The 11,310-nt window shown below is 39.4% G+C and overlaps 1 protein-coding gene across 15 annotated transcripts in view; it reads left to right on the forward strand.

Annotated features, from left to right (window-relative positions):
- Nucleotides 1-8,751, forward strand: part of LOC110987046 (uncharacterized) — a 30,301-nt gene extending 21,550 nt beyond the window's left edge. For 3 of the 15 annotated variants that reach the window (XR_015426445.1, XR_015426443.1, XR_015426442.1), the window contains 8 exons: nt 453-530; nt 1,324-1,464; nt 2,533-2,775; nt 3,322-3,556; nt 4,059-4,178; nt 4,418-4,548; nt 5,355-5,470; nt 6,736-8,751. Coding sequence is in view for 6 of the 15 variants with exons in the window: in XM_087141210.1 (XP_086997336.1) it covers nt 4,481-4,548; nt 5,355-5,470; nt 6,736-6,854 (303 nt within the window). In the remaining 9 variants the exon portion in view is untranslated. Of the gene's footprint in view, nt 1-452; nt 551-1,323; nt 1,465-2,523; nt 2,776-3,321; nt 3,557-4,058; nt 4,179-4,411; nt 4,549-5,354; nt 5,471-6,735 lie in introns of all 15 variants that reach the window. The other 12 variants (XR_015426447.1, XR_015426446.1, XR_015426444.1 and 9 more) reach the window with 12 other exon arrangements.
- Nucleotides 8,752-11,310: the final 2,559 nt, after the last annotated feature.

An 11,310-nucleotide genomic window follows, 5' to 3' on the forward strand; every position in this document is an offset into this window, starting at 1 on the left:
CAAAAAAAAACAAGTATGGTTGAAAAATGTTCCTAAGTGCCCGAGAAAGTTGAGGGTTGCAATCAGACTTTGGAAAAATCCCTTTTTGGGGGTGATTTTGTTTTGTGGGAATAATTAAAAGTTTAATTGGTCAACCCATATTTTTTTTTTTTGAAAGATTAGGGTCTAAACATCATTCAATTTGTGTCTCAGAAACCTCAGAGATGCTGGTATGCATGTTATTGGTCCCTGAACAGTGCTCATTTTACATTGTTTTCAATGGGGCTTGATAGACTGGTACCCTAAAGCACTCATGAAGTACGCCCTCGGCCATGGCCGAGGGTGCATTAGGTTGGCTACTCATGTGATTAATCAACATTTTTGATAATTAAGTCGATGATGATGTAAATGAAAGTGCTTGAAATTAACTTTATTAATATTTTCTCTTTTTGCTGATAAAATCTGAACAAAAGTGAATCTAGGACCGAGTCAATTGGATCCCCATGCTGATCGGGAGCGGGCCACTTGGCGAGAACGCCGGTTGTATACATGTAGGTCGTTCATTTGACTGGTAAAAAGACCTTTAGTTGTATTTAATTTTTCTTTGAGAAAAATTGAAAAAACTTAATTTTTGCAAGTTTATCTTATCGTAAGAGAAGCTTTTATTTGCAGCAGTGAAGCAGTTTCAGGAAGACAAAACGAATCATTTATAACGATATAAAACTCTTTCAATTATTATTATTATTTTCGAAAGGGCCAAAGTAAATGACAACAATAAATGTCTAGGTGAATTATATATTAGGAACTTTATTTTTCTTTTATTTCTTTAATATTTATGGTAATTTGAGTGTAGTAATTGGTGTAAACTGGTGCTTGTATTTTCTGTTCATTTGTAATAAACTTGCTTAGTTTGCGAATCTCGTAAAATTGGCTTTTGGGGCTATCCCAGGCTAAGTTATACTCTGCTTTTTTAGTCTAAACCCATGAGGCGATTTTTTTATTAAAGGAAAATAATAACAATACAAATACTAATTTTGGATGGCTGTTTGGTTGAAAAGGTACCATTGGACTTGGATATCAAGTCTTCAAATGTTTTGTTAATAATGATTTTTGGGGGGCAGTGGTGTGCACCTGGACGCATCCGACTTCTAACCTTATTGGCCTCAATTAGTAATCTGTAAAGTGTGCATACATTAGGGGCCTACCGTGCTTGCTTGAATGACAACACATGTAGCCAGTCAAGGAAGTCGGGTGCGCAGTTTACCATGTTAAAATGTTTACAGTTTTTACCAGAAAAAATCTGTCACTTGTACATTACATTCTATTTTGCCAAATTCTACCCAGGCTATTGTACTAGTCCATTCCATCAACGAAGTGACCAACCAAACATGCCAAAATCACTACAATGATCCAGAAAACGGGGGCCGATCGACCGTCGGGTACGCCGTTCCCAGTGCACTCGTGTTTTATTCCTCCATGAGTGAAGTAAGTGTCCCTGGTTGTTCTCATTGTTATCTCAAGTATTGTGAGCTTTCTTTTAAGAGTTTGTTCTTCCTTACAGTGATTGGAAAGAGTTCCACATACGGCCAATTTCCATTAAATTTTGGAAAATGGACAGGTTTGAAAGGGGTCACGGGGGTGACATTTATTTGTGAATTAAGGTTTCTAATTCTATGCTCATTGGTGTTGTCTGTACATGTACATGCACACGGAACTCTCGCCACATACATGCATGTATTAAAGAGCACCTCTAGCCATGCTCTAACTAAATAAAACATGTTTTCTTTGGTTTTTATCTTTTCAAATAAATATGGAAGCATCCAAATCAAATGCAGTGTCATTTGTCTTCAGAGCTCAACTTTAAGAAGATTAAAAGGGTTTTTTTCTGTTCATGGCAAGATGCATATTCTGAATATGGATTGCGTCATTCAGGGAAAACATGGAAAACGAGTGGAACCCTTGCCCTGTGTTCGTAGTGGATAAATCCTTGTGCGTGCCAAACAATGGCTACAAACAATGGCTGCATGCGTTGTTCCCCTCGTTTTCTCTGTTTTTTCTGAATGACGCAGTCTGCATTCAGATTTCGCATCTTGGCATGAACAGAAAAAAGCCCTTTCAAGCTTGTTATAGTTGAGCTCGGAAGACAAAGGAAACTGCATTCGATTTGGATGCTTCCATATTGAACAGATAAAATCAGAGAAAACATGTTTTCTGTAGAGGTGCTCTTTAAATTGGTGCACTTGTGCTTGCCGGTCACAGCAATAACATTCGTTCATTCATACACGTACTTAAACGCACTACACAATTGGAAATTACTACCCCCAATATATTTTGAATAGCCTTTGGATAATTGCTGAATATTTAATAATCATGAGTATGTAATGTTTCAAACTTTAACCGTAACTTCATGTAGAACATTTGGCACAGACTATTTCTGACAACAAGCTTTCTTGTAGTGCAGTCCGTTAGACAGTCCAGAAATCTACATTATGGGTGTGCAGGAAACAAACTGACTGAGTAACTTGGTTTTGTGTTTTTTGCCAGCGACTGTAGAATGCCATCATTCCTCCTGTTGCTCTACTAGGTCCGTCACTGCATGCTCACAAGAATGGCTGGCTGGAATACATCCTGAAGGTGGCAGACTCACTGCAGCATGTTCTTGCTGTCGATTCCCTCCTCCACTTCTCCTACCTGAGGTTTCCTCACTGTCACTGTGGCATGAATATTCCTTCATGTACGACCAACAAGTGGCCATCCACTTTGCAACATCTCAGTCAAGAAGAATGGGCATGTCATGTATGTAGTTAAGGGATTTGTGGTAGTGGACCAATGTGTTTAGACATTGGATATCTCAAAATCAACTCGTCCATTTTGAGTCAGTCCTTCAGCATGTGTCCTGAAAAATGTGAAACCCATGGACCTTGCTAAACTACATGTACCTCAGGCAATGACAGATTTGATTATATGGTTAATGCTCTTGCACTTCCAAAGTTTAGCCAAATCAGACATACTGCTAACGTTGTGGTCAGTTATGCTTTTACAAATATTTTTGGTCAGAACATATGAAAGGCACCAATCAATTTGCACAAGAAACACAATGTGTTTTGAGCTTGAGATGATATCAGACAATTGGATGGGGTTCGGTCCATCCCCATACACATGCACAGAGCTCTTTTAGGGTTAACACATTCCAAAACACTTGTCTTTATCTTGTAAAATTGAAGGAGCAATGGTTTCTTAAGTGTTATCTAGATGACTTCTTCAAGTCTCAAGGTAGGGATGTTTGCATAATGTTTATTTTCAAGTGGATTTCATTTCTTGAATTCTTTGAACTGTTTCCAGACACATACCAGTCTCTGTACAATTGGCAGTAACATTCACTGTCTGAATCTCTCGCGTCGCATCCTGGCAGCGTTATGCACCGACGGAATGTTCCAACCCCGATACACCCACTGGTTCAGACTCCCATCAGGGCCATCAAGTACATTACAGAGATTGTTCTCAGAGAGCTCATTCAGTCCAGAACTCTGATCAACCAAAGCACAACTTACCAGAGCAAGTCTGAGTACAAGCCTTAGTAAGTGTCCTCTTACAAGTTCTTTGCGACTATTTTATGCAATTATTTCCAAGTCACTTATCCCTTCTATACTCGCAAATAATACTTTTGAGAACCATTAATGCAGCCATGCCGCTCAGTAGTCCAGTGCCAAAAAGCTGACTTGTCCACCTTTCTTGCTTTCAAATGACATCAAACAGTTGCTGCTCCAGCATGCCATAATAGCCTTTAACGTTTCAATGAATGCATACCAGTACACATTTGCTAGGCAAGTGTCGTTTGATGGTTGATAGCTGGCATTCCAAAGTGGGCAGTGTTGCTTATTGCATACGACATGTCTTAAGTCTACAGATTTATAAGATCATTCAATTAAGCTCTTCAATATCATGCTGTCTATGCAAGATTCATTTCTTTATTCAATACTTGCAGCCCACAAGAGAGCTGATACACCTCAAGTAATTGTTGCTGATTATTTCCTTACCATTTATTCTAACCCAAAGTGTTATATGTCATACACTCTTAGATTGATCCCTGCTGCATGGTTCTACCCTCCACTCTTCCAGGTCGTCTGTTCCCTCAACCTACATGTACTGCCAGAGGCAACTGGAATAGTACAGTACCTCTCCTGCCCTGCCCTCTAGAGGTAATAAAAATCCTTGGCAGTCTACATTGAAATTGTTCTCAATTTGAGCAGAATTTATTCAAAGAGTAGTATTTTTAATGGTGCATGCCCTGCAAAAATTTTTGTCTTTTTGTTAACCCTAACCATTCTGAATCCAACAAGCATATGCAATGGTCCCTAGACGGTAAGGGTTAATCTTGTTTACTTTGAGGTCTTGTCTTTTCTATTTTCATTTTTAACATGACAAATCTGAGGAATAGGAGAAATATCTGTCTCTGAAGCATGCCACAAGCCTGGCCCAAACTCTTTCTCAATGTTAGTGCATGATCTGCACTCCAGCTGGAGACGACATCCTTGACTTGGGGGAGTGGAGGACTTGCAAGGCGTACCGGTATGGCTATTGACACGTGTCCCAACAATTTTGTCCAGGATTGCAGCATCTCTTTTTCCCACCTCTGAACTTTGCTGTCATGCTCAGCAGTGGTGTAAATTTTTGCTGGAAATTGGGGGGATGGGAGAAGGGGGGGACACCATACATGTAGTTGTATAGTGTCACCCCTTTTTTCACATTTTCTATATAGAGGTCGAGGTTCATGATAATCATGTAATTATCATCTGTAATTATATATTCAGGTTGGCATATTTTTGGCGGTTTAAATAGTTTTTGCCTTTTTTTTGAGTGATACAGAAAGCATTTGAAACCCCCAAACATTTTGCAAAAGGGGTAATATAATTAAGGGGACTACAGATTTGAATTAGGGTTTTGTAACTTAGGGGAACTGGTTTAAAAGAAGGCACTTTTTCCATTTACACAAGAAAAAGCAAAATGTTTTTCCCTAATGCAATTTCCCTTGTATCAAATGAAAGGGTGCCATGTACATGTATCTGGCAGGGTGCTGAAGGTTAAAAGTGAGACCACAAATACACTGTTGTTAAAACAATGACATCATCAACCCCTGTACAGTGAATAGGAGATGTGGACACTATCAGTTTTAAACTTTGACTGTCATCCAAAACAAATCAGAGCTGTCATTTCCACTAAATGCTGCTCCTGGACTGTAAAACATGTTATTATTTTTTTATGACCTTAACCCATCAGTCATGTCATGTCAGTGAGGAAAAGTTCGATAACTTGTTTGCGCAAAGCCAATAGGGTCATCCCCAATGAGCTACTGTTACTTTTTTCCCCTATTTTAGGCTGGTCAAGAATACCTGTGGGACCATTAACGTATACGACCCATTCAGCACAACTGTGTGTTATGTGTTTCTTGTCAAAGGGAGTTTGCTGGAGAATTTAGCGGAGAGGAACACAAGTAAGTCAAGTGCATGAATTTGCCCATCAAACAAGAGAATACCAGTGTTGAAGTCGAGTACTTTTTTCCGAGTACTAAGTACTACCGAGTACAAAGACAGGTCGAGTACTTTGACTGCCGAGTACAAGTACTGGTTTCCGAGTAAAAGTACTTGCACTTCCGAATACAAGTACAAGTACTTCTAATTCTAAGTACGAGTACAAGTAATTCTAATTCAGAAGTAGTTTTATCTTAATTTAGAGACTCTAAGACCTGCCATTGTGTAAAAGAAACACCGAATGCAGATGACATGGCTACAAGAACAAGTGATCTGGCTAGCAATGTCACGGTCACTACACGTGCGTTGCAGCAGTTGACACAACGTGCACAGCGCGGCAAAGTCTATTTTCCAGACTCAATTATTCACATGCCTGTGATTTTTTGTATGCTGGGTTCGTCGTTAGAATTTTCGGGTCCAGGAACCAGACTACCAATGCCCAAGTAAATCGCAGGACAATTCTGGAGTACCACAATACAATTTGCGTATCTGATTGGTTAAGTACACGCACAGGCGGCGAATGGGTCGGATACGTTAATGGTCCCACGTTCGGCCTTCTCTTTGTCAGAACCTTATTGAATATCAGGTCATTGGGGTCGATATTTTTGTACCTTATTTTAACGGCCGTGGAAAGTTAAATTAAAGGATTTTTTTATTGAGTACTGTTAATCGAGTACGAGTACTTTGATGCTCGAGTACAATTTTTGGATGTCGAGTTCCGAGTATTTTGTAACCCGAGTACAAGAACTGTCATTCGAGTACGAGTACTTGAACGTACGAGTACTCTGAAAACGGTACTCAAGTAGTACTCCAGTACGAGTACCACAACACTGGAGAATACCCAGCCATTACCTTCCATGAAATCCTTTTTAATTCAAGACAAATGCCGAAATATCCTCGGGAGGATTACTGCATGAAGCCAACATCTTAAGCTTGAAAATTAACTGACAATAGCACAGTTGGTTATGGCTGGAAAGCTTGTTATTTGTCCAATAATTGGAACATTCTTTTTGCGAGCAGATCATTGATTTTGGTGTTTAAGATTGGACTTTATTGCACTTTAATTGCAGATCCCCATGTGTGTGTGTTCAGGTGTTTACGCTTTTAGTACATGTAGAATGTTTTTAGTTTTATGTTCAAAGTGCAGTGAAGTGGCACTTTTTTCCAAATCAAGAACTTCAATGTGCATTCCTAACTTCCTGTAACGCAACAATTTGGTTGTCCACAGGTACTGGGAGATTTTTGGCGGCCGTCTTAATCTACTCCTTGAACTACCAAGGGGCTCGTCAAGACACTGTTTATACAGACCTTGTTGGATACTGCTGGATTAAAGGAGATGAGGTGTAACTAGCAGACTGCATCATTCACGTTAACTCATTAGGAAATGACAAGGCACGTTGCTCTGCCTAACACGGAATCACTTACATCGGGCCTGTGAGCTGAGTTGGTAAAGACAGTATGTGTTTTTCTACCTAACACTGGATTCCCATTGGATCACTCCTCTCTGATCTGTGAGTTGGAGTAACTTGGAAGTGAGACACCATTTTGCTATGATTCACAACTGTGTCTTTAGAGGATGGCTTACCTCTGGCCTTTGAACAGAGTGAAAACACAAACTGGCTAATGTTTTATGGCATTTTTAATTTTATGGGCTGCCTGAAAGTTGAAATTACTGCAGCACAACAGTGTGGGAGATTTGCGTATAAGACTGTTAGCCAACAAGAAAGTTTTGAACTTGGTATAGCTTTTTAAGTAGTTGTAAAAGTTGTAAAAATTGTGGTTCATGTTAACTTGAATTTTCCCTTTTTATATTGCATAACATTGAATTCTGCGAACTGCCTCAAGTTCCCCTTTACACGAAATTAATCAAGCACAACATTTCAGGAGATTTGTGCACAAGTCCTTCAAGGAGGTTTTGAACTTGGTAGCTTATAAAGTGTAGCTGCCATTAACTGTAATGAATGTTTCGTCGACACAGTTTTTCTGCATCTTTGCACTTTTCTTCAAGGTATGAAAATCCTTACACACTACTATTTGGTTAAGCAGTCAAAATTATCCATATTTTCCCCAGACAACTGAGGGTGATATTGCTGTGAAGTCATCTAAGACATGGTTCAGTGCATAGGTATTTCAAGTTCAAATTGTAAACCCAGAATTTACAAACTCAAAACATTTCTGAGAGGGGGATTGATGGTTTCTTATTGCTATGCACATAAATAACAGTGAATCAGCAAAGAAAAGAAAAATTGGTCTAGGAAAATCTACAAAAATGCAGGACTTTTTTTGTGTACAAACTATGTAACATTGAGGCTTCTTCCTGAGATGACATCACATTTTTGACATGAATATGGAATTACTCGGCATAAAAACAAAAAAGCATTAAAATACCCTTTGAGATTGTGAAACCAAAGTTGAAAATAAGGTTTACTGAGGCACAAAGGTACATTTTACAGGTTTGTAATCAAAACATTGATTGCAGCTACCCTTTAAAGTAGTAAGAAACCTTGTGAAATGTTGTGATTTATGTTAATTAAAAAGGACTTTGTTAGGTGTAGACTGTTAGACTACTATGAAATTTTTAACTGAGTAACGCTAGCAGTAGTTGTACAATTCGTAAAAAGTATTACATTGCCTGAAAATTTGCCTGTTGATTTCATTCACATTCGATAGAATTTTAATTGTGTAAGCTAGTTTGGATTTTACACCACTAAATGTTATTTTGTTTGCAGTGTGTTTTGGAAAATTGTTTTGTGACATTTTGACTCATTTGTAATCTAGTTATAAATGGTCCATTAGAATTGTTATTTATACGCGTATTGTAGGTTGTAAGTTTTCTTTGTGAGATAGTTCTCACAAAGTTCTCAGGGCACATTCAAGTTTTTCAGTACAGTACCTTTTAGAAATTCTGGTTGCAAGTACAACTAGAATGCAACACCACTTCTGGCATTCAGCCGATCCAGTAAGCCCGCCCATTGTGCACATGGGCACTTTACACGTGCTCTTCTTCATTGTTTTCAAGACAGTGGTGTTCAATCATGCATGACAGGAAGGATACCATCAAGGTATCATTAGAAAGAATACTGCCTCTACTTTTCGGAAATCCTTATACATTATAATCATATCTCATGGTTTGGGCATATTAACCCCTTCCTCAGGGTTTGTTTTGTTTATGGGACACCCTGTATAATATAACATCTTGATAGTTCTTCTAAAAGTACGCAATAAACGGAATGGTAACTTTCAATCTGGACGTTCATATTTTGTTTGTGTATTGGTTGTAGAAGATGGGCGGGAAATATATGAAAATCTTGGGTCCGATTTGGGTCCGATTTGGGTCCGATTTGGGTCCGATTTGGGTCCGATTTGGGTCCGATTTGGGTCCGATTTGGGTCCGATTTGGGTCCGATTTGGGTCCGATTTGGGTCCGATTTGGGTCCGATTTGGGTCCGATTTGGGTCCGATTTGGGTCCGATTTGGGTCCGATTTGGGTCCGATTTGGGTCCGATTTGGGTCCGATTTGGGTCCGATTTGGGTCCGATTTGGGTCCGATTTGGGTCCGATTTGGGTCCGATTTGGGTCCGATTTGGGTCCGATTTGGGTCCGATTTGGGTCCGATTTGGGTCCGATTTGGGTCCGATTTGGGTCCGATTTGGGTCCGATTTGGGTCCGATTTGGGTCCGATTTGGGTCCGATTTGGGTCCGATTTGGGTCCGATTTGGGTCCGATTTGGGTCCGATTTGGGTCCGATTTGGGTCCGATTTGGGTCCGATTTGGGTCCGATTTGGGTCCGATTTGGGTAGAAACCGAAAAAAAGGGGTGGAAGGGTAGGGGGGACCGTGAGGTCCCCCCTACCCTTCCACCCTGGGATTCGATCCTGGGTCACCCAACTCCCATGCCGTGGTCTTTAACCACGGCGCTACTTGGGGTCCCCGAGTCCTATTTCGGATTTCTCTTATTTAACCTTTTGATTTAAGCTTTTACATGTGAATTCAAAAAGCACTCTCACTAGGATTCGAACCCACCATCTCGCAATTCGGAACACGATTCTTCCGCACTGAGCCACTTACATCTCTGAAAGAACAATTTTTTTTTTTATATTTAACCCTTAGGTTGGAATTTTGAATTTGAATTTAAAAAGCGTTACTACTGGGGTTTGAACCCACCATCTGGCAGTTTGGAGCTCGATTCTTCCGCACTGAGCCACTTACTTCTCTGAAAGAACACTGTTTTTTTATATTTAACCCTTAGGTTGGAATTTTGAATTTGAATTTAAAAAGTGTTCCTACTGGGATTCGAACCCACCATCTGGCAGTTTGAAGCACGATTCTTCCGCACTGAGCCACTTACTTCTCTGAGAGAACGCTGTTTTTTTATATTTAACCCTTAGGTTGGAATTTTGAATTTGAATTTAAAAAGTGTTCCTACTGGGATTTGAACCCACCATCTGGCAGTTTGAAGCACGATTCTTCCGCACTGAGCCACTTACTTCTCTGAAAGAACACTGTTTTTTTTATATTTAACCCTTAGGTTGGAATTTTGAATTTGAATTCAAAAAATGTTCCTACTGGGGTTCGAACCCACCATCTGGCAGTTTGAAGCACGATTCGTCCGCACTGAGCCACTTACTTCTCTGAAAGAACACTGTTTTTTTTTATATTTAACCCTTAGGTTGGAATTTTGAATTTGAATTTAAAAAGTGTTCCTACTGGGATTCGAACCCACCATCTGGCAGTTTGAAGCACGATTCTTCCGCACTGAGCCACTTACTTCTCTGAGAGAACGCTGTTTTTTTATATTTAACCCTTAGGTTGGAATTTTGAATTTGAATTTAAAAAGTGTTCCTACTGGGATTTGAACCCACCATCTGGCAGTTTGAAGCACGATTCTTCCGCACTGAGCCACTTACTTCTCTGAAAGAACACTGTTTTTTTTTATATTTAACCCTTAGGTTGGAATTTTGAATTTGAATTCAAAAAATGTTCCTACTGGGGTTCGAACCCACCATCTGGCAGTTTGAAGCACGATTCGTCCGCACTGAGCCACTTACTTCTCTGAAACAACACTGGTTTTTTTAATATTTAACCCTTAGGTTGGAATTTTGAATTTGAATTTAAAAAGTGTTCCTGCTGGGATTCGACCCCATTATCTCACACTTCCAAGTAAGGTGTTTGCACAATGCGCTACATACATTTATCAAAAGAACACTGATTTTTTACGCTTGAATTCCTAAACGGGACGCCAATTTCTTGAGTTTAAGTCTTGGAGTGGTAAAAGAGGTTGAGATGAAAAGATGGATTTGCATTTAGATGAACAAACTTCTTCCATTGCTTATTGAGAGAAAATGGTTAAAAATCAAGGGTTCAAAAGAATGGCAAGAAACGCACGTACTACACTTTTCGCTTTACAGTTTATTACACTTAATTAGTTTCGGAACACACACCTGGTATATTTCTGTTTCACCAAGTGCAAACTCAAATATACGGTACACTGCTTGTAGAATCCTGCTCACAAGAATCCTCCGATTTTAATTACACTTAGCCGAAACGTTAAAAGGCATTCTGATCAGCTAAGGGAAATGTGGATTAATCTTGAGTCTTCATACAAAATGTTCAAAAGCAACGCTGAGTCCACCGCTGCTACGTTGGGTAATTACAACACAATACAAGAATAAAACAAATTATGTGTAAACCATTCCTCTGTTTTGGGTACATAATTATTAGAGTTGTACGTTTATAAAACACAGCTAACATCTAACATATACTTGGAGACTGTAAACTGGCAAAAATATTGAGAGCAAGAAACA

The sequence above is a fragment of the Acanthaster planci genome, linkage group LG09 (assembly GCF_054643075.1).
Source record: "Acanthaster planci isolate LZ-2023a linkage group LG09, COTS_SCS, whole genome shotgun sequence".
In the NCBI taxonomy this organism is placed as follows: domain Eukaryota; kingdom Metazoa; phylum Echinodermata; class Asteroidea; order Valvatida; family Acanthasteridae; genus Acanthaster; species Acanthaster planci.